This window comes from Pyricularia oryzae, chromosome 6 (genome assembly GCF_000002495.2).
Source record: "Pyricularia oryzae 70-15 chromosome 6, whole genome shotgun sequence".
In the NCBI taxonomy this organism is placed as follows: Eukaryota; Fungi; Ascomycota; class Sordariomycetes; order Magnaporthales; family Pyriculariaceae; genus Pyricularia; species Pyricularia oryzae.
In genome coordinates this window covers 960,766-987,814 of record NC_017853.1, presented here as the reverse complement: position 1 = coordinate 987,814, position 27,049 = coordinate 960,766, and the positions used below count along the sequence as shown (strand labels likewise).

Sequence of the window (27,049 nt, the reverse complement as noted above, 5' to 3'; positions counted from 1 at the left end):
AACGGCCGCAGAAAAATGCACCTGGTTTGCTGGTCTCTTGGGGTGGCAGCCTGAAGACAGGGTTCCAAGGTGAGGAAAAAATTCACTCCCTTTACCACAAGAGGTACTTTTTGTTTCCTATTACCGGTGGACAAGTTACTTCCGTATCTTTTGCCGAGCCAATTGGCAAACATCGATAAGCTCTTCTTGCCTTGCATTTTTTTCCAAGGTCTTTCTTTGTTTGCTTGGCCGCGCGCAAGCCCTTTTTTGCGTTTCTTTTCACTTTCTCTTTGTTTCTGTTTTGTTTCCAAACCCGCCAAGCATTTCGATCCCAGGCTCGGTCTCCCATCATATGGATCCGGTGGATGAACGCTGGGGGTGTGCCATTGTTCCAGATCATTCGTCAAGACTGCGTAGTAAAAGCACATTATATGCCGGTTCAGGGCTCTGTGGATACGATACAACAACAACCCAGTCCCTGAATGGCATCTGCTTGTGGCTAATGCTACACACCGTACTAGCATGATGGCGAGAAAAAAAAAAAAAAAAAAAGGTCGGCAGCGTCGGAGCGGGCGAAACGGGCCAGCCAGGTCAGGTTGGCCGCGTCGATGGGAGATGCTATTGCCGAATCGTTTCCTTTCCCCAGAGAAACGACGCCGGCTCCGCCCTAACGACGGGCCCGTCCGCTTCTCTCTTGCTGACTCGTGCCGTCACATAAAATGTTTGCTCCCCCCCCTAGCCTGGTTTTCCATTTTGTTGCAGAAATAGCATGTCCACGGATATCTCCTTTCCTCATCCCATATTCATCTGTCACCAAGGCCAACCCGTCCCGCGCCTCAGCTCACAAGATAAAAAGAACACAAACGCACAAAGTTGACGTCTTGTCCCCTTGCACAAGGACGGCCAAGTAAGTTGGCTTTCCGAGCCACCAATCTCATTTGTCCTCTCTTATCAGCAAGTTATCCGCAGTTCTCGGCGTATCTGCGATAAGACTTGCCGTCATATCTTTGGTGGCACGCAAGCTTGGAGCTTGGCTATTTTGGGCTTGTCGATCGGACGGTTAGCAACATATCGAAGCTCTGTTGCTAGCCCGCTCGGATCTTTGGCTGCCACAATAGATTCTCTTTTTTGTTTAAACGCTCGCTCTTTTGTTTGGATTTCGAACCTGGATTTCGAACCTGAACTTCATTCAGTCAGACCAAACCACAAATCATATCCTACATAGCCTGCACCAAACCCCAAAGATGGGATCTCAAGTTGAACCACTCGCCGTACTGGTGTCCACCCGGGCAGTACTCACCCTCGAAGATGACAGTTTGGTCCTCTCTCCAGCAACCATCACCATCTCCCCAAACTCTGGCAAGATCATAGCCATTGTCCCAACAATACTACCAGCAAGCTCTTTCCCATCGTCGGTAGCATATATTGACCAGTCGCCAAAACTTTTACTCCCTGGATTAGTCGACGCTCATGTTCACCTCAACGAGCCCGGCAGGACAGAATGGGAGGGGTTCAACACGGGCACGCGCGCTGCTGCATCAGGGGGCGTCACCACGGTCATCGACATGCCCCTGAACGCCATCCCGCCCACCACGACGGTGGCAAACTTTCAAGAGAAGCTCAAGGCAAGCGTGGGGCAGTGCTGGGTCGACGTGGGCTTCTACGGCGGCGTGATCCCGGGCAACTCCCAAGACCTCCTCCCCCTGGTGGACGCGGGCGTCCGTGGGTTCAAGGGTTTCCTGATCGACTCGGGAGTGGATGAGTTCCCCGCGGTGTCGGCAAAGGACATTGCACTGGCAATGAAGGCGCTCAAGGATGCGCCGACGACGCTCATGTTCCACGCAGAAATGATCCCTCCGATCGCGGACAGCGTCGGCGACTCGGTGCAGTCGTCGGCACCACCGCTTGCACCCAAGGGCGCGCTGACGGCATACAGCACGTTCCTCGAGTCGCGCCCTCCCGAGTTCGAGACGTGCGCCGTGAGCGAGATCCTGAGCATGACGGACCTCGCGCCCGATCTGCACCTGCACATTGTGCACCTGTCCGCGACCGAGTGCATCCCGCTGCTGCGCGAGGCGCGCAGGAGGGGCGTCAACGTCACGGCCGAGACGTGCTTCCACTACCTGGGCCTGGCGTCCGACGACATCGAGGACGGCGACACGCGGCACAAGTGCTGCCCCCCCATCCGCAGCAAGACCAACCAGGACGGCCTCTGGAGCGAGCTGGTGCGGGCCGACCAGCACGACGGCGTCATCAAGACCGTCGTCAGCGACCACTCGCCCTGCACGCCCGAGCTCAAGCTCCTGCCCAACCGCCTCGCGCCGCCGCCCGCCCGACCCCCGTTCCCGCACCACTCGGACTCGGGCATCGACGTGTCGTTCAGCCCGACCGAGAAGAACAAGAAGCTCGAGGCGAGCAGGAGGAGCAGCGGCAGCAGCAGCAGCGACGCACCCGCACCGGTGCAGCACACGGCGCAGGGCGACTTCTTCGCCGCCTGGGGAGGCATCTCGTCGGTCGGGCTGGGGCTCCCGATCCTCCACACCATCGCGACGCGGCGGGCGCGGCAGGGCCTCGAGGCGCCGACCATCGTCGACATGGTCCGGCTGACGAGCCAGGCCACGGCCAAGCAGGTCGGCCTGGCGCACCGCAAGGGCGGGCTCAAGGTCGGCATGGACGCCGACGTGTGCGTGTTTGACGACGCGGCCGAGTGGGCGCTGCGCAGCGGCGACATGAGGTGGAAGAACAAGTGCTCGCCCTGGGAAGGGCACGAGTTCAAGGGCAGGGTGCTGGAGACGTGGGTCAGGGGCCACAAGGTGTTTGAGTACGGTGGCAAGAATGGAGGCTTCGTCGGGGGAGAGCCCGTCGGCGAGGCGATCGTTGAGAAGAGGACTGCATGATCGTTTCTTTTTCTTTTTTTTTTTCTTTTTTTTCTTGTTTGTCCTTTTTTTGGTCGGGTTTGGGCTATTTTGTTATTCGAGCCTGGGACTTTTATGATGTTGATGTTATACCACGATATACCAGGCATGGCATGATTAGATTTTGTTTCTGTTCACTTCGGTGCATTTGGTTTTATTGGGCGTTGTGTGTGGGTTCCAAACTGCGGGGGATCAAAGAACGCCGGACGTTTGTTGTCTGTCGCCTGTACATACTATAATCGTGATCGTGATCGTGATCGTACCGTAACACCAGAACCAACGCCATAATGCATCATGGTATCGTCATGCATGTCGTGCTGTGAATTGAGATGCGAAGCTATGGTGCATCCCATATGTTTATTGTAGCTCGTGACCCTTCAATCGTGGGCTTCGCAATTGAACAGACTTTCACAACATTATACTACTTGGGGGCTGTTCGTTGTGGGCCCCCTCAAAGAGGGGGTTACAAAACCTTGATTTTCGAAAAAACCGTGGGCCACCCCGCATCAGTTTTTTACCTAGAAAATCGTTAACAATTTAACTTATGCCGAGTGTAATCCCGTTCCATAACAACACAATTGCACTTACCGCAAATATACCTATATCATGACGTCCCCAGAATCTCAAGCTATCTTAGGAGCCCGCATGTATGCCCAATATGTCGAAACTCACCGCAGTAGGGCGGATACCGCGCGGGAGGGCAGATCCAAGCCAGAATCGCTACGATCGTTCTGTAAAAGGAACGGTTACCCGTATTCGAGTACTCAGCGGCATGCTCGTAGTCTCCTGATCAATGGCAGTCCTAAGATATCGATAAAGCGCAGCGGGCGGCCTTCATTGTTGACTGATGCTGAAGATCAAGCTCTCGTTGCGTATATCATGCAGCTTGATAAACTTGGTGCATATCCCGACTCACAACACGTAATATCTGCGGCCAATCTGATGCGTCAGTCACGTATACCGCCCTGTGGTCCAATTCAAATGAACTGGTACGGCCGTTGGCGTAAAAAACACCCGGAACTGCGACTTACCAAACAACAACCCGTCGAGATTACTCGCCTTAGTTGGGAGCAACAGATCGATCTTGTGGAGGCCTGGTATCGCCGCACGGCGGCTCATGCGGTAGAGCTTGGGATCACGGCTTCAGCGGCCTGGAACGCTGACGAATGTGGTACTAGAATCGGTGTGAGAGATGGCCGGATACCGGTATTGGTCGTGACGAAAAAGAGGCATGAAAAGCCACGCACCGCGGATCCGGCTAACCGTGAGAGTTGTACGTTGATAGGCGGTGGCAACGCTGTTGGGCAGTCGCTACCGCCCTTCTGTATCTTCACAAAGTGGCCAACGAGCGATTGGCTTGATCTGGATCTGCCTGAGGGTATCGTTTTTACGCGGTCAGAAACGGGGTTTTCCAACGGAGATATCCAGCTCACCTGGATACAGCATTTCAACCGGTATTCGTGGCCAGAAGTTGCTGCCGTGCAATCGATCGGATCTCCCACGTTGAAAGAGTGGTTTGGTCATGACTTTGACGTCAGATTCGACTTTGTGAACCGCACTGCGGCCAAAATCGATCCAAATTCACAGCGGGCCAAAACACGTATTTGGAGGTGGCTTTTTCTCGACGGCTTTACCGGCCACTTTGGCATGGAGATACTTGATTATTGCCTCAGATTTGATATCGAGATCGTTATTTTACCGCCTCATTCAACGCATTATATGCAGCCCATGGACGTATCCGTGTTCACTCACCTGAAAAACGAGTTGCAGGCGGTCCTGCATGAGCATATAAACACCGGTATTCCGGTGTTCACCCGCTCAGATTTCGTTGCTGCGATTCGAGTAAGTCGTTTTCGATCTACAGGTTAATTTAGCGGTAAACTGATATATCTTCCCTTAACTTAGCGCTGCTGGCAAACGGCTTTCACAACTGGCCACGTAATAAGCGGTTTCCAAGATACAGGCTTGTTTCCTGTCGACGGCACCAAAGTGCTCGCCAAACTGCGTGGCCACGCCACGGCAGCGAATACACCGCGATATCCGGACTCCCTTCCTACCGCTGAACGATTTTCACGGGCCAAATATGCGGCAAGCCGTATGGCGGCCAAGGCGCACCACTTTAGTTCAGATACCGTTGATGCTATCTCGGATTTACAAGCCGTTGCCAACGAGGCGATCATCCTACAGCAACGCGTTGCCCAAAAGCAGACGAATAAGCAAAAACGCCTTCAACGCGCTTCACGTTACAAAGTCAAAATGACGTTGAAGTCAAAAGACAAACAGTTCCAGACCGCTAATACGTTAGAAGATATGCGGGTCGCTCACGAAGCCAAACAGGCGTTGATCGAGGAAACAGCCCTATACCAACAAGAAAAGTTCGTCAGAGATGCGTGGTATAGGGATAAGAATCAGGCTATTCAACGCTGGCGAGAAACAGAGGGCATGCCCAACGGGATTAAGATACAACAGAAGAGATATCTGGAGGACCTCGGCTTCACGCCGGAGAACGTTCCGGCGGTCAGGGAACGCCCTGGAAAAAGGAAGAAGACCGATTCACAGCCCTCACAGTCATGGTTCGTCGATAAAGGGCCAATTTCAGCTGGAAATACAAGTACCCAGATCAATATTACCGTGGATACCGACTCTGCCTGTTCTATCAGCATATGCGTATCACGATCCTCGCAATCAGCCTCACCTCCCGCCCCAAACAGGCCTTCCAAACCGTTCCCACGGTATATACCATTGGCTACACCCTCTCCCCGTCAACTTCAGGATACGAGACCGCTTGAAGACCGTTCCTCGCCGCCAATACCGGGTGGTAGAAAGGATGAGTTGGAAGTACCCGGGTCGCCTTGTGACCGCTTGAGCGACCGGAAAAGGGCGATTGAGCCAAAACTCCAGAAATAGATATCTACAGCGCAATTCACGGCTTCAATTTATCTGCAAATTCTAACCTTTTTCGTGGGTGTAGTGTTTACGAACGTGAATCGAACTTTCATGAGCTACTTTGTTAGCGATCTGCTAACAAATTTGCTGGCCCACGGTTTTTTCGAAAATCAAGGTTTTGTAACCCCCTCTTTGAGGGGGCCCACAACGAACAGCCCCCAAGTATTACTTTGTACCGACTTCCTGGGTTACATGGAAAGTATCCGTACCTGGGTAGGTAGGTACCTGGAGGTTACATGAACGCACTAAGGTGAAAAAGGCAAAGACGACGTAACTGAGTATATGGGACCAATTTTGCCACGGATTGTTCATCACAACTGCACCCTTGACGTTTGGAATCTCTCTCTTTCTTTTTTTTTTTTTTTTTTTTTGTAGGAATTCCGTCATAGGCAAGAATTTGGATTTCATTTCCACTGCGAGTGACGATCTCGAACATTCCGTGCATCCCGACAAGGATTGTTAGCTTTCAGTTTTGGGCAATCAACCCGACTTGCACGCGACAACCAGAACCTGCGGGGTCGGCCATGACCACTTCTTCCTACTAGCTTTCAAGGTATCCCGTCGGGTCTAGCGTATGCATACAGCTTTGCTTCTTTCTGCACCACGCGGTGTCGGGCGCGGCTCGAATATCCGATAAGCAGAAAATTGATTGATTGATGTCAATTGGCCTTTTCTTTTCCCCCACATCCATCACAGGAAAATCCAACTGCCTACCTTGCGCACATACATTCCAGATCAAATGCCACAGTCGGCGCTCGGGTGCTTTCACCTTGACTTGTCCGGCCGAAAGATACAGCCTACCACGTACCTTTTGTATCGGCGATGGGTTCAATGGAAATCTCTGGGGATGCCCGGACATGTGCGGGTTCACCGTTGGACCGATTTAAGCAGGGATAGGCCCTGACCACCCTCTCAACTGTAAAAATAAACCTCCCCAGAGTTTACGGCACCAAAAGCAAACATGTCAGTAGCGTGTCATGGCATTCCATTCCCACCAGCTAGCGTTCGCGAGCTCGGCAAGCCAATAATAGCGCTCCCGTCAACTGACATGTTTGGTTTGCGACCGTAATCGGGATATTTCTTGGCCTCGGGTTATGTTTGACCCCCGAAAGCCCGATGTATCATCCTGCGAGGGGCTCCCCAAATGGCAATGAACCCTTGCCTGCCATGAGTAGCCAACGAGGCATGGACGCGACCTGGGTAAGCTACAGCGGACTGGCTTCAGCCTTAGCTTGACATGCTTGACAAAGACAATTCAAACGACCTGGATTCTCCCGAGTAGATGTTGGCACAAGGATCAGACGGCCTCGCAACACAGAATTTCAGCTAGTCAAAATTCGTCCGGAAGAACCCCTGCGTGAACATTTGTGGTCCCATGAACCATTGGCCCATCAGGGCCAGATTAAGCTTATGAAAAGGCGAAATTTGCTGGGCAGGCTGGCTCCACGTCCGTTGCGGACCGTGTTTCCTACAGGTGCGGTACAGTACAGTAAAGTCGGTACTTTGGTGATCACAGCGTCGCATCTGCGTACGGCAGGCACCTTTTACCATTTCTCACCATTCCCTTTTGTTTGTCCAGGGTCCCTCTTAATTTTAAATTTAATCCTCACCTACATCCTTCATGTCACTCAAGACCTGATCGTCCTTCCCCCTTCAGCGCTTCTAAGTGCCCCCTTCTAGTCGTTACAAAGCTAGTCGGAATATTTTGGACGCCCAGCTGCATCCAAATATTCAGGTACGTTGATACACAACCAGCTTGTGTTGCGCATCGATGCCTTTTACGCTGAGAGCAATCCCATGCTGACAACGCTTGTATAACAAACAGCCTTGCAAGTGCTATGGCTTAGCGACGCCATCTGCAGGTACCCCGATAACGTCTGGCTTCTGGCGCATTCGAGCTTTTACGCTACTACCCCCCGAGTGTGTCTAGGTGACACGAACCAACGGCGTTTTAGCAGCAAAAGCAATCGCCAAATGACCATGTCGGAAAATAAACAAACTCAAGACGGTCACCCAGTCGGGGCACACGCCAGAAATAATGACCCAACCGATGCCACCGAGGCTGCAGGAGAGCTTGCGACGCAGGGAAAGACACTCGACGCTCCCGAGGAGGATGCGATATCCATCATGGACAGGGAAACCCCTGGCAACCGTATGATGCATGCCGAAAATGAAAAGTCTAGGCCAGCCTTGTACGACGCCCAGCATCTTTCCTTGGCCGACGTGCAGCAGGTCGATGTGCAGATTCGTGACTTGCGGGTCTCTGTCGACACCTCGCCTTCGATATGGGACCCATCAACTTACATGGACCTGGCCAAGCAGACCTTTGCCAGCAGCAAGTCCCAAGGCTCCAACCATGTCAAGGCGCTGCTCCAGTCCGTCTCAGCGTCCCTTGCGCCTGGGACTCTGACTGCAATTATTGGTGGCAGTGGTTCCGGCAAGACGACCATGCTGAACACGCTTGCCGAGCGGGTTTCCAGTTCTCGACTGTCGGTGGGCGGAAGCGTCGCCTTCCGCAACGTCAGCGGAGGACAAGGCCTCGACGCTCCGGGCGGGGACATACAGTCGGTCCGGTATTCATATGTCATGCAGCAGGACATTCTGCTTCCCACGCTGACGGTCCGCGAGACGCTGCGGTACTCGGCCGACCTGCGACTGCCGCCGTCGACGACGATCGAGGAGCGCATGCGGGTGGTGGAGGAGGTTATTCTGGAGCTGGGCCTGAAGGAATGTGCAGACACCAGGATCGGAGACCATGCGCACAAGGGCTGCTCTGGCGGAGAGAAGAGGAGGGTGAGCATCGGTGTGCAGCTGCTCTCGAACCCGTCGGTCTTGTTTCTCGACGAGCCCACCACCGGACTCGACAGCACATCGGCATTCCAGCTCGTGCGGACCCTGAAGACGCTCGCGGAGAAGGGGCGGACCATCATCACGACCATCCATCAGCCGCGGGCCGAGATCTGGGAGCTCTTTGATAATCTCGTCGTCTTGACCAAGGGAAGCCCCGTCTTCTCGGGTCCGGCCAACGAGTGCGCCCCTTGGTTTGCCGATCTCGGCTACGAGCTCCCGCCGTTTGTGAACCCCTGCGAGTTCTTCATCGACATCTCGGCCGTGGACAACAGAACACCCGAGATTGAGGAGGAGACGACCACCCGGGTGTCCAATCTCAAGGCGGCCTGGAATCAAGAGTCGAGCCGCCGCTACCCTCCCGCGTCGGCCGGGACGCAGGTCACATCCCGCAAGGCCAAGTCCGAGGCGCGGAAGCATGCTTCGTTCCTGCGCCAGGTCCACGTCCTCAGCGACCGGACCTTCAAGGTCACGTACCGCGACCCCATGGGCATGGCGGCCTCGATCGTCGAGGCCATCCTGATGGGTCTCTGCACCGGCTATCTCTTCTACGACCTGGGGAGGGATCAGTCGGGCATCAGGTCTCGCCAGGGAGCACTGTACACTTCGGCCGGTCTCCAAGGCTACCTGTTTCTGCTTTTTGAGGCCTACCGTCTCAGCTTGGATATTCCCACTTTTGACCGCGAGCACAACGAGGGTTGTGTCGATATAATCCCGTTTCTCCTTTCCCGAAGGCTGTCTCGCCTGCCCACCGAAGACTTTCCGGTGCCGTTCATTTTCAGTGCCATTTTCTACTTTAGTAAGTCCACGTTAGCCTCTTTCTGTCTTTCAAGGTCCAGCACCATATTTCTTGCTAACAAGCCTGTTTTTAGTGGCTGGTTTCGAACGAGAAGCACACAAGTTTCTGATCTTCTTCGCCGTCAATTTCCTGAACCACTACATTGCCGTCACCTGCGCCATGGCATGCATTTCTGCGATTCGCCATTTCCCCGGAGCAAGTCTGCTTGCCAATCTCAACTACACGCTACAAAGCATGGCGTGCGGCTTCTTTATCCAGTCCAACACCATCCCCGTCTACGTTCGCTGGCTCAAATGGATCACTTATACGTTTTACGTGTTTGGCTCCCTGTGCGGAAACGAGTTTGAAGGCAATTTCTATGACTGTCCTACCAGCAACAACCGCAACGATCCAAACTGTCGCCCATACACGGGTTCGTTTATTATGAATGCGCTGGGATTCCCGAGAAACTGGGTCTGGAAGCCGATCGTCGCTCAGGTGGCCTTTGTGGTCTTCTTTTACACAACTGCTGGTCTTGGGCTGCGATTCCTAAAGACGGAAATGACAATTGCTCGGTCTCGTACCAGTGAGACGGATTTGTCCTTTGGCAAGGAGAAGATGAACGCGCGGTCCATCGCCGAGGTCAGGGCCATCGATGTCGGCCTGGACGATTTCACCCTCAACCTCGAAAAGAAGACGGCCCTGGGCAAGAAGCTGCCGACCAAGGTCATTCTCAACCCCGTGACCACGACGTTCAGGTCAGGGCAGATCAACGTCATCATGGGCCCCTCCGGGTCTGGCAAAACCTCGCTGCTCAACGCCATGGCTCTTCGACTGCGCAACACGATTGGCACAAAGTACCGACGCTCCGGCAAGCTCTCGTTCAACGGTGCTGAACCGTCCGATGCCGTCATCCGGTCCGTGTGCTCGTACGTGTCTCAGGACGACGATGCTCTTTTGCCCAGCCTGACGGTGCGCGAAACTCTGCGCTTTTCTGCCGGGCTGAGACTCCCGTCGTGGATGAGCAAGGAGGAAAAGAACAAGCGGGCCGAGGAGGTGCTGCTCAAGATGGGTCTCAAGGACTGCGCCGACAACCTCGTGGGCAACGATCTCATCAAGGGTATCAGCGGTGGAGAGAAGCGTCGCGTCACCATCGCCATCCAGATCCTCACCGACCCTCGAGTCCTTCTACTTGACGAGCCAACGAGCGGTCTGGATGCCTTTACGACCTTGTCACTGATGGAGCTGTTTGCCGGGTTGGCCAGCGAAGGGAGGACGTTGATCCTGACCATCCACCAGGCTCGGTCGGACCTTTTCCAGCAGTTTGGTAATGTTTTGCTTCTGGCACGAGGTGGCTCTCCCGTCTACTCGGGGCCGGCAGGACAGATGGTGGAGTACTTTGCCCGCCATGGATACCGCTGCCCGGTCAACAACAACCCGGCCGACTACGCTCTGGATCTCATCACCATTGACCTGCAGCACGCCGAGAGGGAAGCTGCCAGCAGGGAAAAGGTTCAGAGGCTGGTGGAGGGATGGAAGACGTTTGCCGAGGAGCAGACCCGACGTGAACTGGAGCAGGAGAACAAGGAAAAGACAGGCGGCACTGCCGGCGGAGTACTCGCCTCGTATCCCACCAGGCTGTCTGATATCCGCGAAGCCGAGGAGCCAAGATCCCCCTCCGAGTCTGGTGCGCCGCCTTGGCGCGATCAAACAACCGCCCGACCCGACGCGGGCCTGTTCTCGGCCGCATCGCGCCGGTCTTTGCACAAGTCCAAGCTTGCCACGCCGGCCGAGCTGGGCGCCATGGTGCGCAAGCGAGCGGGCTTCTTCACGGCGTTCCCGATCCTGATGCGCCGCGCCGTGGTCAACTTTCGCCGGCAGCCGCCGCTGCTCGTGGCCCGCCTGATGCAGGTCCTCGGGCTCGGCATCATCCTGACGCTCTTCTTCGCGCCGCTCAAGTCGGACTACTTTTCCGTCCAGAACCGGGCCGGCTTCATCCAGGAGGTTGCCGCGTTTTACTTTGTCGGCATGCTGCAAAACGTGGCCGTCTACCCGGCGGAGCGCAACTGCTTCTACGCCGAGGACGACGACGGCGTCTACAGCGTCGAGGCCTTCCTCGCCACCTACACGCTCCTGGAGCTGCCCTTTGAGCTGCTGAGCTGCATGTTGTTTGGTGTCATGGCCGTCTTTGCCGTCGGCCTCCCGCACACGGCCGAGATGTATTTCGTCTGCACCTTTGTCTGCTGGGGTATCGTGAGCTGTGGCGAAAGCTTGGGCATGATGTTCAACACTTTGTTTTCCAATCACACTGGGTTTGCCATTACCCTGACTAGCGTTTTCCTCAGCATCTCAAACGCCATGGGTAAGTCTGGCCTTTTTTTCAGTTGAAAGATCAAGAGAGAAAGCTGACCAGTCACCAACAGGAGGAATCATGTCCATCGACATGCCGGCCATCTACGACGCCTTTAACCACATCAGCCCCGTCCGCTTCGCCGTCTTGGCACTGGCGCCCTACACGCTCAGGGGCGTCCAGTTCTCGTGCGAGGCCTCGCAACGTCTCCCCAACGGACGATGCATCATCTCGACGGGCGAGGACGTCTTGGATCTTTACAAGCTCAACGTCAACGGCACGCTGAATCTGGGATACCTGATGGTGCTTGCGTTTGCCTATCGCATCGCGGCCTGGGCTCTGTTGAGGGCTGTGAGGACCAAGTGGAAATGAGCAAAGCTTCACTCTTTTTTTTTTCTTCTCTTCTTCTTCGGTAAACGGTAAACTGTAAACTGCCCTTGTATATACATATACTCTCTGGATGGGGGGAAAGGCCAAGTTTGTTGGTGTTTGGGATGTGATTTACATCGTTGACCTGTTCTATATTATATTACCTTGTAATTCGACCCGAGAACTCGTAGCCGTTCCATGATGCTGCACCGACAGTTTCCTCTGCCGATGGTCCGGTGGGATGCCATGTGGTGGAAACATTTCCACTCCTGTTTGCTGCTGCTGTTGCTGCTGCTGCGCCATCCTCTGCTGCGCCGTCCTCTGGCTTCTCCTCTCGACATCTGCCGCCCTCATGGCCGCCGCCTGTTGCGCACTGGCAGGCAGGCCCTGCTCCCTCCTCCGCTTCCGCACCACCCTCATGGCCGCAACAATCGCAGCGACCGCCACCCCGACCGCCGCGACCAAGATCACGCCCACCACCAGGCCCATGGGTATCCCGCGGCCACTGCCGCCGCCGCCGCCGCCGCCGGCGCTCGTGCTCGGGTTTTGGTTCGTGCTGCTCGCGCCCCCGCCGCCGTTGCCGCCTGGCGAGGGCGTCGCCGACGCCACGAGCAGGGTCGCGCTCCCGACCGTGGGCAGCACGCGGCCGCCGAGCACCAGCGCGGCGTCCTCGCCCTGCTTGAAGCGCACCTGGATCGGGTACGCGACGTTGATGACGCCCGTGGTCTCGGCGGCGCGCGGCCCGCCGCCCACGCCGTCGATGGTCGTGGTGGCGATGGGCTTCTGCGCCTCCACGTCGTCGTACACGGTGATGACGAGCTGGCGCGTCGTGGCGATGCTCTCGCAGGGTTTTATCAGGTCGCCCGTCACTGCGGGGCATGCGTAGTCTGTTTTTGGGGTTTGGGGGCTCAGCTTGGGGGCTACAGAGAGGAGGGAAAAAAAAGAAAGAGAAAAGAAAAGCTCGGAAAAGCAGAAAGGATATGCTCCACGGAATAGATATACGTGGGTTGCGAAAGGACAAAGGACGGACTTACTGCTCGGGCAGCAAAATCGCACAATCTCGTCGGTGGCCGTCTTAAAGGCCGGATGTGTGCCCTGAAAGTCGCACCTCTTGTACTCTGATGGACAAACTCCCGGGGAGTGGTAGCTCGTCACGTACGCCCAATCCTCAGTGTATGCTCCGCCCGGCGGGCAACACTTGTTGAGAGCGCATCCTTGGGTGATGTAGGCGTGTGGGGGTCCCTATTGAGGTGTGAAAGAATACACAGTCAGTAATTACATCCGCACGTTTCTTTGACTTTCTCTTCTTCCCCCCTTCCCAGCGAAGAGAGATACGGGGTGATGATGTTCGCGTACGAGTGCCGTTGCCGGATGGTTGAAGCGTGCTAGGTCCTTGAGACACTCTGGCGGGAACGAGACCCGCGTCAGGGTTCCGAGGTTGGTAGAAGTTGTCCACCGCGGAAGTGTCACGACGTTGTCGTTGTCGTAGGTCACTGTCGTCATGGTAGATGGCAGCAACTACGACGGCGAGACAGCGTGTGCCGAGTCACGCCGTGGTGACGACATAACATATGGGGTTGTATTTTGTTCCGTAAATGTTTTCTTCCCCCTCTTTTGTTTCGTTTTTTTTTTTGTTGAAGATTTTCCCAATGAAGCAATGAACGAAAAAAACAACAAGAATAAACAAAAAACCAAAAACCAAAAAGAAGGGGATAAAAAAAAAGAAAAGGGAGAAAAATAGGATCGATGGTGAAAAGCAAGAGAAACCGTTTCAGTTCTAAATCTACATTAGTCTCGACGCCAAGGACCCAAGGCAGGCAAGACGGCGTCCCAGGGACCACAAGGGTCCGGACTTGCCGCCGTTCCCCTTGCTGTGGCGGCCGAGCTATGGAGCTTTTCAAATCTCCAGGAAAGAAACCGCGCCATGCCACGCTGCTAAAAGCAAATGAGCTAAAGAAGCAGTTAGAGTATACGTCAGCACAGGGGGGGGTTCGGGTTCCTGAGACGCGCTAGAACACAACCGTCCTTGGTGCCGGTGTGATTTCCGCTGCGATTCCTTTAGTGGCCGAGGAAGCGATTATGATCCTCTGTCAGATCCCAAGGGATCGTGATAACTAATCCTGTGTCGCTTCTGTAAGCCGAGGTGCTCCAGTATGGTTTCCAGGTGTCTTTTTTCCGATCAAGACTTGAAACCTCCAGACAGGTTTATTACAAGTATAGATGCAGCAGGTTCGAATGGAATATGTATGTGGACAACAAATCAGGAGATGTATGTGTACGGTATTGACTGATTTTTTTATTATTATTTTCATCCTAGTTCTGGGCGTAACGTAATCTAGCTGAAAAGCTCAAGGTGAGCCGCTGGGAAAAGCATCCGCTCAAGCCTTGGGCAGCCTGAAGCCACCACCCTGTTGCTTCTGGAAAAAGCCGGTCGGGTCGTACTTGGCCGACACCTGCTTGAGGAAAGCGACGTTGGCAGCCCCGTAGCTGTCGAAGGGGTCCTGCGTGGGGTCGGCGTAGTTGAGGTACTCCCAGTCGCGCAGGGCGCCGATGGACTTGGCGAAGGCGGCCACGTCGTCCTTGAGCTTGGCGGACCTCTCGTGCAAAAACTTCTCCTGCTCGGCGGTCTCGACGGTGCAGGCGATCAGCAGCTGGAGAGAGTCGCCATCGACGCGGTCCATGCCCATGACGTTGCCGCCCTTTTCCACGCCGTGCTCAAAAAAGATCTTGGGCATGGGCTGGACGAGCAGTTGAGTGCCGAGCTGCTCTGCGGGGACGACCTTGAGCAGGTCGGCAACGAAGACCGTGTTGAGCTCTGCGGCCTTGTTGACGACGCGAGCGTCGTTGGCAAAGGTCAGGGTGTACCAGACGTGGCTGAATACGGGGGGGTAGCAAGTGTCAACATTAGCCTGTGATTTGGAGAACATGTATAAATCCAACTTGGTTGGAACTTACCGCTTGCCAGCAGGAAGGGCATAAGTGTCGACGAGATTGTCCAGGCGGTTAACGGAAAGGGCGTCCATTATCTCGGGAATTTTTAGAGCCTCAGCAAAGGCCGGACCCTTCTCGACGCCTTCGGTATCAACCAGGAACAGGGAAATAACAGGGTCCTTGCCCATGGAAGGACTGTAGGTCCAGTTGATGAGATAGGCCGAGCCGCGGTTCTTGTGGTAGTTGGCCGTGAAGTTGACCATCGAGTCGGCAACTGCGGCGCCCTGGGACAGGGTGGCGACGCGGAGACCTCCCCAGACGGGGGAGCTGGGGAACGTGAAGAGATCAAACCGGGTCACGATGCCAAAGTTGCCCCAGCCGCCCTTTAGCGCCTTGAACAGATCCGCATTCTCGTCCTTGTTGACGTTGACGATGCGGCCGTCGGCGAGGACGACCTCGGCGTTGACAACGTTGTCACAGCCGAACCCGTATTTGGCTGTGTGGAAGGAGTTGCCACCGCCAGTGAGGAAACCTCCGATACCGAGGTTGCCGTCACGACCACCGACGACAGCGACGCCGTGCTGGCGCTCAAGCTCCTCGAATACGGTACCCCAGCGGCTAGCGGGCAGGACGGAAGCCAGCTTGGTGTCGGGGTTGTAGGTGACGCCGACAAAGTGCAGGCTCAGGTCGATCTGCACTCCGCCGTCGACATTGTCACCACCGGCCCAGTGGCTGTGGCCACGGCCGCGGATGGCGAATTTGGCCTTGGGGGTCTTTTGCAGAGCCTTCAGGACAAGCGCAACCTCGTTTGCATCCTTGGGGGTGACAATGCAGGCGGGGGCCAGGCGGGCCGAGGCGGACCACAGGGTGTTGATGCGGTCCTGGTACGCGGTGCTGTTGGGCCTGAGGATGGGGTCCTGGAGGCCTGCAGCTGAAAGAGCGGCACACTGTTGTCAAAGCGGCACCAAAAAAAGGAGTTGCGGTCCATATTAGCGGTGGTCCAAACTTTTCCCGTGTGGAATCGAGGCAAAGGGGGTGTCAAGCACGTACGGGGTCGCTAGAGCAGGGGCCAGCAGATGCAGTCATGGCGGACATGGCCATCGTAATGGCGTAAAGTACCGGGCGGGAAATCATGGCTGTTGATCTCGCAAAGGGGTCTGTGTTGGGGTAAATATAGTAGTATACCAAGAACCGAGATCCTTGTTCAACACTGCTGCAGGGCCAACAAGGGACGACGTATGGCCCGGTTTGCTGCAGACCTGACACGAACGAACCGCGCACCCCTGAACTAAACGAATAGAGGGGTAAAAGAGTGTGGTGAGGCCAAGGAGGCGGTTGTCTGTTGGAATGGCTGGGCCGTGGGTGGTAGAGAAGAACATGCGGCAATCATTTGGGGGCGATCCTTGGACCTTTTTCTACCTCAAAAAGAGAGCTTCTGGTTGCCTACGGTTGCGTTGCATGTCTCCATTCGAGGGCCCGCGGGGATCGTGAACGGGGCATAAACGTGGTAAATTTTCCCAATATCTTGAGTTGGGAATCCACACAAGCTCCGCAGCCGAACTCCTCTCATGGCAATGCTTCACTATTCGTACTACGGGTGGTAAATGAGCTGTTTGGAACCCATGTGCTCCCTGAACTCGGGAATTACAGAAATATTCCATTACCGACATGATGCAAACTTTCCTTCCAGTAAGCTCCCGGGCCAGCCGCGTTGGATTGACCTGACTTCTGCGGGGGCACACTCAATAATTGCCGAGACCAATATCTGTTGCTTTTTCCCTTTTGGGGCACTGAGCAATCTCGGATCATGACGACCTTCACTGCCGTAGGGTTTGACCATGCTCCAGGAGGACTTCGTCGGCTCTCTCTCATCCCAAGTCCGCCCGCATTTGATGCGCCCCCATCCATCATTCACGTGTATTCCTACTAGCCTTTTCCTTGTCATCATTCCATCGCCCTCGACAAAGGTGAGGATAGGAAGTGGAAACAGGAATGAACGAACTGACAAACGAACGTGCCGGGCCGGGCCGGGAGAGCGAAGCTATAGGTACGTAGGCGTTAGGCTGGATCTGTAACGTTTCCCGTGCTTGTTGGGCCAAATGTGACCACACACTCAAGCCAACTTGCACCGGGTGCAACGGATCAATGCTTTGCTGTTCAGGACGTGCTTGATAGATGTACACGCGAGGGCGAAAATCGCCCTGCAAATTTTGACCTTTGAAGTAAATTTTTGACCTTTGAAGTAAAGTTCAAATGTCAAAGTTTGCAAGGCGATTTTCGTCCTCGCGTGTACATAACAATCACTTAGCATGGCGTCACTTATCAATGCGGCTCCCGCAACTTAAATACTCACTTTCATCATCCAAGAATGTCATCCCAAGGCTCAGGTCCCTTGAGGCGCAACCATCCAGAACTGTTCGCAAGCTGGTCAGTCCGTAGGTTTGCACGTCAAGCTCAAACTGGCCAAGGAATTCTTTTCTCTCCCCTTCACCACAACCCAGCGGCTTAATTCCCTTTTCCAGGCCGCAGGTTGCAGTTTCCCCACCCTCACTTTCCACGACTCGTGCGGCCGTCCATTCGCTCTCGGAACCCCTATTCCGCCCAGTTAGTGATTTGATCAAAGGTGGATTTTGTGGGAGGGAAAACTCTATTTTGTTATTATGGGACTTTTTACAAAAATTGCTCACCGTAGTATTTCCGACTGCGGCCACTTTGGCAGCTACGCTGCATAGGGCTAATTGGCGGCAGGTGTCACACCGAGACTCAAAGGAGACTCGAAGACATACAGCTTTCCAGATTTCACTGCGCATACCTGGCTGTCTCTTCTTACCCTTTACCCTAGTGCACGTATGTGATGTGGACAAGCAAGACAAGGTACCTTAGATAGGCAGGCGCAGCGGTGGTCAGATACATACAATCAAGCACGCCACCGAGCGTGGAGAGGATGGCTTATATTTGGGAGAACTATAGGGCCGTGCGTCCAAAGGGATCACTGCCGCCTTGCCGGGTCAGTACGAGGCGATACGTTCCCCTAGCGTCTCTCCTACAGCAGCAAAGACCATTGATTGGTTGCCAGGAGTGGGTCATACATTTTGTGGTTCGGGAGTTGGGCCCTAGGCCCTATCAACGGCAGCTTGAAATTGTCTCTCGGCTTAGCGAGAGAGAGTACCCATAATTCATTGCCTATACAGTATTCCAGCAGAAATGGGTAGTCCCAAGTACTGTTTGTTACTGGGTGAGTTGGAAACCTCTCCTGAATGACTACCTGGAATCCCCTTGGGTTTTACCGTACGACCATTGCCGAGTACCACGTATAAGCAGTGGCATATCGGCCGAGAAAGTCGGACGTTTCACACGGTAACGGGTGGAAAAAAAGCCAAGAGAACCATATCAAGAGAAGGGCAAATATGTACCCACTGTATCAGTAAATGTCACCTTGCAGTAGTCAGAATCCCAGTCCCTACGGGAGGGGTTTGGGAGAATTCTTGCATTACGCAGGAGAATCCTGCGAAAAATTCCCATCTGGTTCAAGTTCATTCTCCTTGTACCGTTGCAGTCTCTTTGTATTTTTTTTCTTTTTTTTTTTTGCCGAGCCAAACCTGAGGGGACCGTGAATGAGATGGATAGGGGATGTCGTTGTCCCGGAAGAGCTTGGCACTCGAGGACCTCGTCAAATAAGTAGTGTAACTGATGCTCGCCTCCATAAACCACACTAGCGTCGAGCGACCGCCGATCAGTTGATTTAATCTTTTACATCAAGGCCTGGCCCTCCCGTCGACGATCAATTCCACCAGGGCCCTTCCCCATCAACGCACCGACCGCACCTTGAGATGGCTGAGGTCAACGGCGTGCTCGTGGCGATACCGCCGCCGCCTGGCTATGTCGTCAACTTTGACAACCCTGAGCGAAACTCGGTCGAGGCGGCCTATGTCATTGCTGCCGTCGGCATGTTCCTGTCGGCTTTCTTTGTCTTTCAGAGATTCTATGTCAAAATATTCATCCGCAAGAAGCTTGGCTTCGATGATGGTATGTGCAAACACTCGAGAAAGAAAGAATAGAGAGAAAGAGATGGAGATATGACAGAAAACCCCCTGTTGTGTAGATTTAGGGTTTTTAAGGTTTTTTTGGATTACACTAGTGCTAACTTTCCGGAACAGTCTGCCTAGTTATTGCTTATGTATGTGCCCTTGGTGATGGCTTCCTACCTGAGTAGTTGGATACCTACCCATAGGAGAGAAGCGAGTCGGGTGAACAGCAAAAGGAAACAAAAAAAGAACAGTCAGTTGCTGACTTTATTCTTCCACACTGGGTAGCTCGGCAGCATCGCCATCCAAGCTATGGCACTACGTAAGTCGCAGAGTCCAGCAGAATTTAGTTATCAGTGTGGCTCTTCCTGACACGGCTTTCAAACAGGCTCGTTTGCTATGGGATACATGGGAGCCCACGGCTGGGAGATTCCATTCGAGAAGTTTCAACAGTTTGCATTCGTAAGTGCTTTTTCTTTTTCTTCATGTCTCGACGCCCCGTCCATGCATCGACAAGATGTGGTATGAGAGCGTCAAGCATGTTAACCATCAACAAAAACAACCCAGACTGGTGGCTACCTCAACTCGGTCGTATACCCGATCCCGACCATCTTCTCCAAGGTGACGATCCTGCTCTTCCTCCTCGAGATCAACGCCGTCCAAAGGTGGTACCGCTGGTCCATCTACTTCACCCTGTTCGTCGTGGTCGGTTCGGGCATCGGCATCTTCATCTCCTCCATCTTTGCCTGCTGGCCCATCGAGAAGTCCTACAACCTCTTGTTCCCTCCCACAATCGGTTCATGCGTCGACCGCCCGGCAATGTACCAGGCCACGGCGGCGTTGGGCGTCATCACCGACGTCTTGATCATTTCCATCCCGGTACCCATGATCTGGACGCTGCAGATCTCCAAGAACAAGAAGATTGGACTTCTCGTCTTGTTCTCCATTGGCTCCGCGTAAGCTCCTCCTCCCACGCCAAGGTGCCGTCCAGCTTTCAGCTATGTGATTCTGACTAGTTGTGCATTTTACAGTACCGTTATCACTTCCATCGTACGCCTCTATCTCTTGATCACAGTCCTGGACTCGATTGACCAGACCTGGGGTGGTGGTCCCGTCACAGTTTGGATGTAAGTTCTCTTTTTTTTTTCTTTTTTTGTATTTCTTGTTTGATACTTCTACCTATATACCACATTCTGCAGAAAGCAGTCACCCCGGACGCCACATGTCACAAAAACTAACCACCTCACAGTCTCGTCGAGGCCAACCTCCTCATCATGTGTGCCTGCCTGTCGACGCTGCGCCACTTCTGCCGCGCCGTGGCACCTCAATTCCTCAGCAGCAGCCGCGGCACCAAAGGCAAGAACAGCCTGTCCAACACCAACGGCTCCGTGCAGCTCCAGACCATTGGCCAGGTCTCGAGCAAAGGAAAGGGCAGCAACAAGCACTTTGTCAAGCTCGACGGGCGCAACGACATCGAGTCGCAGGCCTACGCCGGCCGCTCCTCGCTCGAAACCAAGCGCAGCGAGGATGGCAGCGACAGGGGCATAATGCAGACAAAGACGACTCAGATCACCTACTCGCAGCAGCCCCTCCACTAAAACAAAAACAAAAAAAAAGCCCCGTTCTCTTCTTGGCGCCTTTGGAGCTTGTGGGTGGGGATGGAGGTGGGGATGGGGAAATTGGCCATTCGGCTTGCCGTTTCCGTGGTAATGAAGAAGGTCGTGTAATTCTTACGTTGGATTTGCTTTCTTTTTGGCTTTTTTGTCTTGATGCCTACTGGGAAGATCTCGGCGGTTCCTTCCCAATGCATGTGATACCCTGTTGTACGACGTATATAGCATAAAATGAATAAAAACATCAAAAGGCCAGACGGGCTAGTCTTGAGAACTGAAGCATACCTAGGTGATATCTGCATGACAGTGAGATAGATCTCCTGTGTTTTTTGGTTGGAGGCACTTGGCTCGTAGTCAAAATGGATCTAAACAGTGAATGTTTGCAGTTCGCACTCAGTACCTAAGGTATCTTCCATTCCTACTTGATTACATGTACGTACCTTCTCCTTGAATATCTCATGGATGTCAGTAGGTCAACGAGTGCCTTATTTAGATAGCTGCCTAATTAAGCAAACAACTGCGTACGATGAACTATTGCCTGCTTAACGGATACTGTTCGGTAGTATCAATGGCTGCATTTTCTAAATCCTGATCAATCTGAGCCCTTGTGCGATGTGCCATAATTTCCTACATCTACATTGTGAGTGACCTTCCGGCGCCAACCTCATCGTCTGGTCATCGGCCTTTTGTTGGAAAGCACTTCTTACATGTCTTTCAGCAGGTACACGTTCTTGTCGACTGATGCTTTCCCTGGATCCAATGCAGCTTGCCATGCTTCAACATCAAGTTGTCCCAGAGCTTCGCGATACCTCGCCCAGGAAGACGCACGCGACTTTCTTCTAGCTGTTGTCTCTTGCCTGAGCATGCAAACGGAAACCCCGGAAGCTATCGGCCAAAACTCCAACCAGTTCGGAACCAGAGAAATCGGTTATAGTATATACAGCCGGTATTGGACTGCAAATACCTTTGATTAAAGAGGGCCTTTTAAGTTTCTTTTTATTTTGAATATTACTAGGTATTTGATCATTTTTGTAGCTACTACTGCACCTACTTGGTTGCTGAGCCAACATACAACTATTGCTTGAAACTGAGTTCTGAGGTACGTACCTCCTCTTTGCCACTTGAACAATTCCGCTGAGGAGTTGAATGTCGGTCAGGTAGTGCTCATTGCTTAAGCTCGCGTTCATATTCCGAGTAGTGTAGTAGAACATAGCATAAATACTTTGCACACTTCACAATCAACTAATCAATGCGCTAAATACGTTACGTCGATTGACCACTTTGATTGCAATGAAATGAATACGCATAACGTTGCGTACCCCCTGTTCGGCACCCCCCCCCTGTTCGGCACCCTGAAAATCTAACAACGAAATGCCTACTTTTATAAACTGATTTAAATATAAAATTATCAACGGACAAAAATACAATCGTTTTCACGCTTCTCCGGTTCATTAACCTCTTCTTCATCAGCTAAAGGTTCCAAATTTTCTATATCATTTTCCTGCAATCCAATAATGTTCTGTTTGTTAACCAAAAGCTCGTTTGGATCCGGAACCACCCTCCTCCTTTTAACCGGCCGTATTGCCTCCAGTTGTGCTTCCAATAAGCTGATTTTTTGCTGGGCGCTAGCCAAAAGGGTATCTTTGGCTTCGAAGCTTTTTTGGACTTTTGCAAATAAAAGACGTGAAGTAGCGTTGGTTTTGTTGGATTGGGAAAGTTTTTGCAGTTGAAGTCGGATATCTCGGGTCGTTTTAGGGGTTTTCCAAATAAGTAAAGACGGGTCGTTAATTTTTTGGGCTGGGCTTTCCGGTGTTTTATCCCTTTGCAAACCGTTGTTTTTATCTTTTATAACGTTGGCGTTGCTATTTTCTAACAAAAAAGGGCTTAAAAGTGGTTTAACCAAGTTTACCGGCCATAACCCCGTTGTACGCCAACCAGATTGAATGGTTTTTGCTATAAATGCTTTTAATCTGGCTTTTCGATAACAAAGTAGGAAATTTCGTTTTCCAATAACTGTTGAACAGCAAAATTGGCTAACAAATCCAAGTTGACGTCGATAAGCTTCTTTTAACGGCCCAAAAACCGATAGATCCAATGGTTGAAGAACGTGTGACGAATGAGGGGGTAAATATAGGAGTTGAATATTATTTTGCAAGCAAAGAAGCATAAATTCGTCCGTTATATGTGATCCATGGCCATCCAAAACTAATAACCGCTTTTCAGGGGTTAAAGGTTGGGTATACGGAATAAACACCTTTTTTAACCATTCGATAGCCGTTTGGTTATTTGTCCACCCGTTTTCGGTTGCATGAAATTGCCAATTATCGAAAGGGCTTAAATCCGTGGGAAACCATTGTTGTTGTACGTTTTTTCCCTTAAATATAACGAGGGGAGGGAGGGCAACGCCCGTAGCCGATATACATTCGATTATAGTCGTCCAACCACGCGTTCCGGGCTCTTTTCGTTGCAACGGCCGGATCCCGTTAAGCCCTAATACTAGGCCATTAGATCCTTTGCCTTCCATTATACCGGTTTCGTCCATATTCCAACGGTTTTCCGGTTTAATAGCGTTAATAACCGGGTTCGTAATATAAAGCCACCAAGATTTAATTACCTCCGTAGTAGCGCCATTAACCCGGGCGTTATCTATTCGACGGGGCCTTTGGGTTTTAAGGATTGGATAACGAGCCAAAAAACGAGTTATCCAACGTTTTCCAAGGCCTTTTGTCTCTCCGGCGGCTTGAAGAATTCGTTCGGCAAAAAAGCGTAATTCTTGATGCGTTGGCGGAAGCCCTAAAGCTGTTTGGGTAAGTACCCAATCAGCCAAATGCTTTTCCTGTTCCGTGGAAAGCCTTTGAAAAGGGCTTTGTGCTTTTTTATAAGGTTGAGAACCTTTAAGTCGACTTTGAAGTGTAGACCTAGGTATTCCCCATTTTCGGGAGGTTTTTGCAATTGGATTGCCATTATTGACGTCGTTAATTGCAGATATAAGCTGTTTTTCAGTATATTGCTTCATTGGAAAATGGAGAATTAAAATCAGAAAAAAGTAAATCCAAAAGTGACAGATTCATCGAGATATTTATAATAGAAGTTGGAGGATAAAAATAAAAGTGTTGTTATTTTTGGGTGCCGAACAGGGGGGGTGCCGAACAGGGGGTACGCAACGTTAGTATTATTACCCCAGGTAGTTCCCACTACGTCGATGTTTATTCTTGTCTTGATAAAACACAAATTTGCCCTCTTGCAAGATGCGCCGTGCAGGGCAAATTAGCTATATTTTCCGCCCCATCCGGATGGCGTGCTTTATGCAAAGCGTACCAATATGGACTACCTGAGCTTGTTTATCTCTGTAGATCAAGGTGAGGATGAAGTGTATACGTCGGTCTCCAGTCGGCAGCTGATAAGTTCCCGGGCAAAACGAACCTGCGCTAGTTTGAGGGCCACAGCGGAACCCTTGTGCGCATAAATAGATTTTGCTGAATAATCCAAGTTCTCACGGGCTCCTCTGATCTAGGAGCTTCAACTACGAATGACTTGTGTTAACAAAGTCTAGTTGTTACGACCAGACAGTTGGGCCGGTACCAGGGAGGCCAGGTGGGGTCACACCCCTCCTGACGACACCCGCCCAGAGAAATCACCGACCGGCAGAAAGAGGATTACATAAGAAGGAATCACGTGACCTCACGTGATTGCCAAAAGAGTGATCTCAGTGATCATTGAGGGATCACAACAGATCAAGGGAAGTGATCTCTGCGATCTGTGACAGATCAGGAGAGATCACATTCGGAACATAGTCTATATAAGGCACGCTCATTACCATGTAGATAGATTCGATTCTAGGATTGCTTAGCAGCAATCAAACTCTAGTTAACCTCAATACTTACTTGAGAACGATCATAACTTCACCCCCAGTCATTGAGAACCCCAGTTACCCAGTCAGACGCTCAGTTGCTTCAACCCACTGTACTTTACCCTAAGAACAGGTTACCCCGATACCTTGATCGTAACATTTTGATTGCTCCTGTTCAGTACTTTGCCTTGAAGCATACCGAGCAGTATCACCGACAACATGTCTTCCCAGTCCTCTAAGAACAACACCCCCAGCACCCCGGCTACGAGCAGCAAGGCGGCCCAGAAAGCCCCTGCTCGGCCCAAGGACGATAGCGACAGCGAGGACGAGGAAGACCAGCTCCGCAGGCAGGTTGCTAGGACCAACCAGGAGCTCCACGAACAGACGCTCCGCGCAACCCAACTCCAAGAGGAACTCCAGGCTCTCCGAGCCAGTGCTAACGTTACCTCAACCCCTCTTGATGGGCGCGAGAGACTCAAGCTTAACCCCCCAGCCACATTCGATGGCACACCTGGACAACTTAAAGGGTACCTTGTACAGGTACGCACCTACCAAGCATTCCATCTGGAAACTTTCCGCAGTGAAACAGAAAAGGTGGTACACGCGGCCACTTTCCTCCGAGGACGAGCCTTGTCTTGGTTCGAGCCTCTGTTGCAGGAATGGCTTGATGTACCCCCCGAAGAACGACGCCAAGAAGTCACCGACATTTTTTCAACCTTCGCAGGGTATGAACGCACCCTCCGTTCCTTGTTCCAGGAACCCGATGAGAAACGACAGACCGAACGAGATTTGGCCAACCTACGACAAACCAAGTCAGCCTCCGCTTATGCAGCCGAGTTCAGAAGGCTAGCAACAAGGCTGGACATGACCGAAGAAACCAAGATCCTCCAGTTCTACCAAGGATTGAAGTCAGAAATAAAAGACGAAGTATCCAAGCTCGACCGACCCGAGGATTTCCTCGAGTACGTCGAACTTGCCATCAAACTTGACAACCGGATTTACGAACGCCGACAGGAAAAACAAGGCGGACAGCGAGTGTTCGTCACCTCGATTCGACAAGCCAACACGGGACGCAAGTACCAACACCCTCAACCCATATACCATAGAAACAATGGTGGATGGCAGCAGCCCCGTCATATGGCGCCCCAGACCTACAGTACAGCTTATGGTACCCACAGTGGACCCATGGACCTCAGTGCCACACAACACAAGAAGCCCCGTAAAGACCCCAAGAATGGCAAGTGCTTTAAGTGCGACAAGACAGGGCACATCGCCAGAAACTGCCCGAAAAACCAGGAAGATATTCCTGATTTTAGGGGCAAGACCGAAAAACCACGAGGACTTAATGCCACCAATCACCAGCAACTACGGCCTGACCAACACAGCACGATGAGCTGGACCACCTGCTACGATGACAATTGCATGGTACACAACAGCTCCAAAAACGACGCAGGATGGTACCCACAGAAGCCCCGAGGCACTCGAACCCTAGCAGTAGGAAACCGAGTACCCCTAGGAACAGGACAACCAACGAAGTTACACCGACAAGAAACCCAACTACCCGAACTCACGGACTCGGATGCCTCCGGAGAATCGGATGAGGAACCTTTGGGACAAACCCACCACATTAGGACAACCAATCAGTCCTCAACACAAGAATCAAGCGAGGATTCAGAAGAAGAATCCAGCGAGGAAGAGACCATACCCTCGAGCCAGTACAACGCAGCAAGGGAGAACAACCCCTACATATACGAGAAGAAGCACATCGACTTATACCGAGACGACCAATCAGTACAATTTCCCGGATTGCCACTTCAGGCACAGATTCGACATCCTACAGGACCAGTTAATGCAACTTTTGGAGACCACCCGACCTTGGACACCAAACACCCTCAACACGCAGAGATCTTTTGGGCAGAATGCTTCCGAGACAACTGTGGACTCCACTTAAGCAGGAAGATAGTCCACAACTTTTTCCCACGACGACGCAAAGCAACAGGCATTCACGAAATATATACCACAACCGACCTACCAAATTGGGAAATTAAAATAAGACTCAACACTGAGCCAGCCGCAATCTTCACGCCTAACGACAATTATCCCATGGCGTGTTGCAACCAGAAACAGTTCCCATGGTATAAGTGCACCCGAAGCGTATGCAGAGTACATATGCTAGCCAAAGCACAGGCCTGGCACGAACAGAAATTACGGCAACCAGGACCTGCACCAATGACCAGAATTGTGTGGAACCCCAACGTACGAGATAACGAGATAACGTTGGGCTCCACATCTCCGACCCCCCTAAAGTCCGGCCCCTAAAAATATCTACTCAGCCACGTCAACCCTTTGTTTTATTTTATAAATATCTAGACGAATTTTTCACTTTAGAACTTGATTTTTGAAGATTCTTGCTCCAAACCTTCCAATGAAACAGTACACTGAAAAT

At 52.4% G+C, this 27,049-nt stretch overlaps 7 protein-coding genes across 7 annotated transcripts; 4 read left to right on the top strand and 3 right to left on the bottom strand.

Annotated features, from left to right (window-relative positions):
* Positions 1–73: 73 nt before the first annotated feature.
* MGG_10412 (allantoinase) lies at positions 74–3,199 on the top strand. The gene has a single exon (XM_003719381.1). The coding sequence runs from the start codon at positions 1,224–1,226 to the stop codon at positions 2,874–2,876; it is 1,653 nt and encodes a 550-aa protein (XP_003719429.1). The 5' UTR covers positions 74–1,223; the 3' UTR covers positions 2,877–3,199.
* Positions 3,200–7,345: 4,146 nt separating this feature from the next.
* MGG_10410 (pleiotropic drug resistance protein 1) lies at positions 7,346–12,385 on the top strand. The gene is made up of 4 exons (XM_003719380.1): positions 7,346–7,575; positions 7,666–9,486; positions 9,560–11,827; positions 11,889–12,385. The coding sequence occupies exons 2-4, from the start codon at positions 7,815–7,817 to the stop codon at positions 12,185–12,187; spliced, it is 4,239 nt and encodes a 1,412-aa protein (XP_003719428.1). The 5' UTR covers positions 7,346–7,575; positions 7,666–7,814; the 3' UTR covers positions 12,188–12,385.
* Positions 12,335–13,687, bottom strand: MGG_10409 (uncharacterized protein; the record flags this gene model as incomplete). Its single annotated transcript, XM_003719379.1, has 3 exons — positions 12,335–13,071; positions 13,219–13,426; positions 13,541–13,687. The coding sequence occupies 3 exons, from the start codon at positions 13,685–13,687 to the stop codon at positions 12,335–12,337; spliced, it is 1,092 nt and encodes a 363-aa protein (XP_003719427.1).
* An 875-nt stretch (positions 13,688–14,562) lies between these two features.
* On the bottom strand, positions 14,563–16,249 carry MGG_10408 (FAD binding domain-containing protein; the record flags this gene model as incomplete). Its single annotated transcript, XM_003719378.1, has 3 exons — positions 14,563–15,058; positions 15,140–16,062; positions 16,166–16,249. 3 exons carry the CDS (start codon positions 16,247–16,249, stop codon positions 14,563–14,565), a joined length of 1,503 nt encoding a protein of 500 aa, XP_003719426.1.
* Positions 16,250–18,945: 2,696 nt separating this feature from the next.
* Positions 18,946–20,738, top strand: MGG_10407 (uncharacterized protein; the record flags this gene model as incomplete). Its single annotated transcript, XM_003719377.1, has 7 exons — positions 18,946–19,141; positions 19,273–19,292; positions 19,429–19,462; positions 19,529–19,602; positions 19,708–20,096; positions 20,172–20,267; positions 20,390–20,738. 7 exons carry the CDS (start codon positions 18,946–18,948, stop codon positions 20,736–20,738), a joined length of 1,158 nt encoding a protein of 385 aa, XP_003719425.1.
* A 718-nt stretch (positions 20,739–21,456) lies between these two features.
* Positions 21,457–21,964, bottom strand: MGG_17621 (uncharacterized protein; the record flags this gene model as incomplete). Its single annotated transcript, XM_003719376.1, has 3 exons — positions 21,457–21,638; positions 21,718–21,734; positions 21,861–21,964. The coding sequence occupies 3 exons, from the start codon at positions 21,962–21,964 to the stop codon at positions 21,457–21,459; spliced, it is 303 nt and encodes a 100-aa protein (XP_003719424.1).
* A 2,449-nt stretch (positions 21,965–24,413) lies between these two features.
* MGG_17620 (uncharacterized protein) lies at positions 24,414–26,922 on the top strand (the record flags this gene model as incomplete). The annotated part of the gene is made up of 1 exon (XM_003719375.1): positions 24,414–26,922. The coding sequence occupies exon 1, from the start codon at positions 24,823–24,825 to the stop codon at positions 26,920–26,922; it is 2,100 nt and encodes a 699-aa protein (XP_003719423.1). The 5' UTR covers positions 24,414–24,822.
* Between the last annotated feature and the right edge of the window lie 127 nt (positions 26,923–27,049).

What these genes read in the sequence shown, in the direction of transcription:
- MGG_10410 (XM_003719380.1), top strand. Translation starts at nt 7,815, where the DNA reads ATGACCATGTCGGAAAATAAACAAACTCAAGACGGTCACCCAGTCGGG. An exon ending in CAGTGCCATTTTCTACTTTA is followed by an intron (nt 9,487 to 9,559) that starts GTAAGTCCACGT and finishes GCCTGTTTTTAG; the next exon opens with TGGCTGGTTTCGAACGAGAA. An exon ending in CAGCATCTCAAACGCCATGG is followed by an intron (nt 11,828 to 11,888) that starts GTAAGTCTGGCC and finishes AGTCACCAACAG; the next exon opens with GAGGAATCATGTCCATCGAC.
- MGG_10412 (XM_003719381.1), top strand. Translation starts at nt 1,224, where the DNA reads ATGGGATCTCAAGTTGAACCACTCGCCGTACTGGTGTCCACCCGGGCA.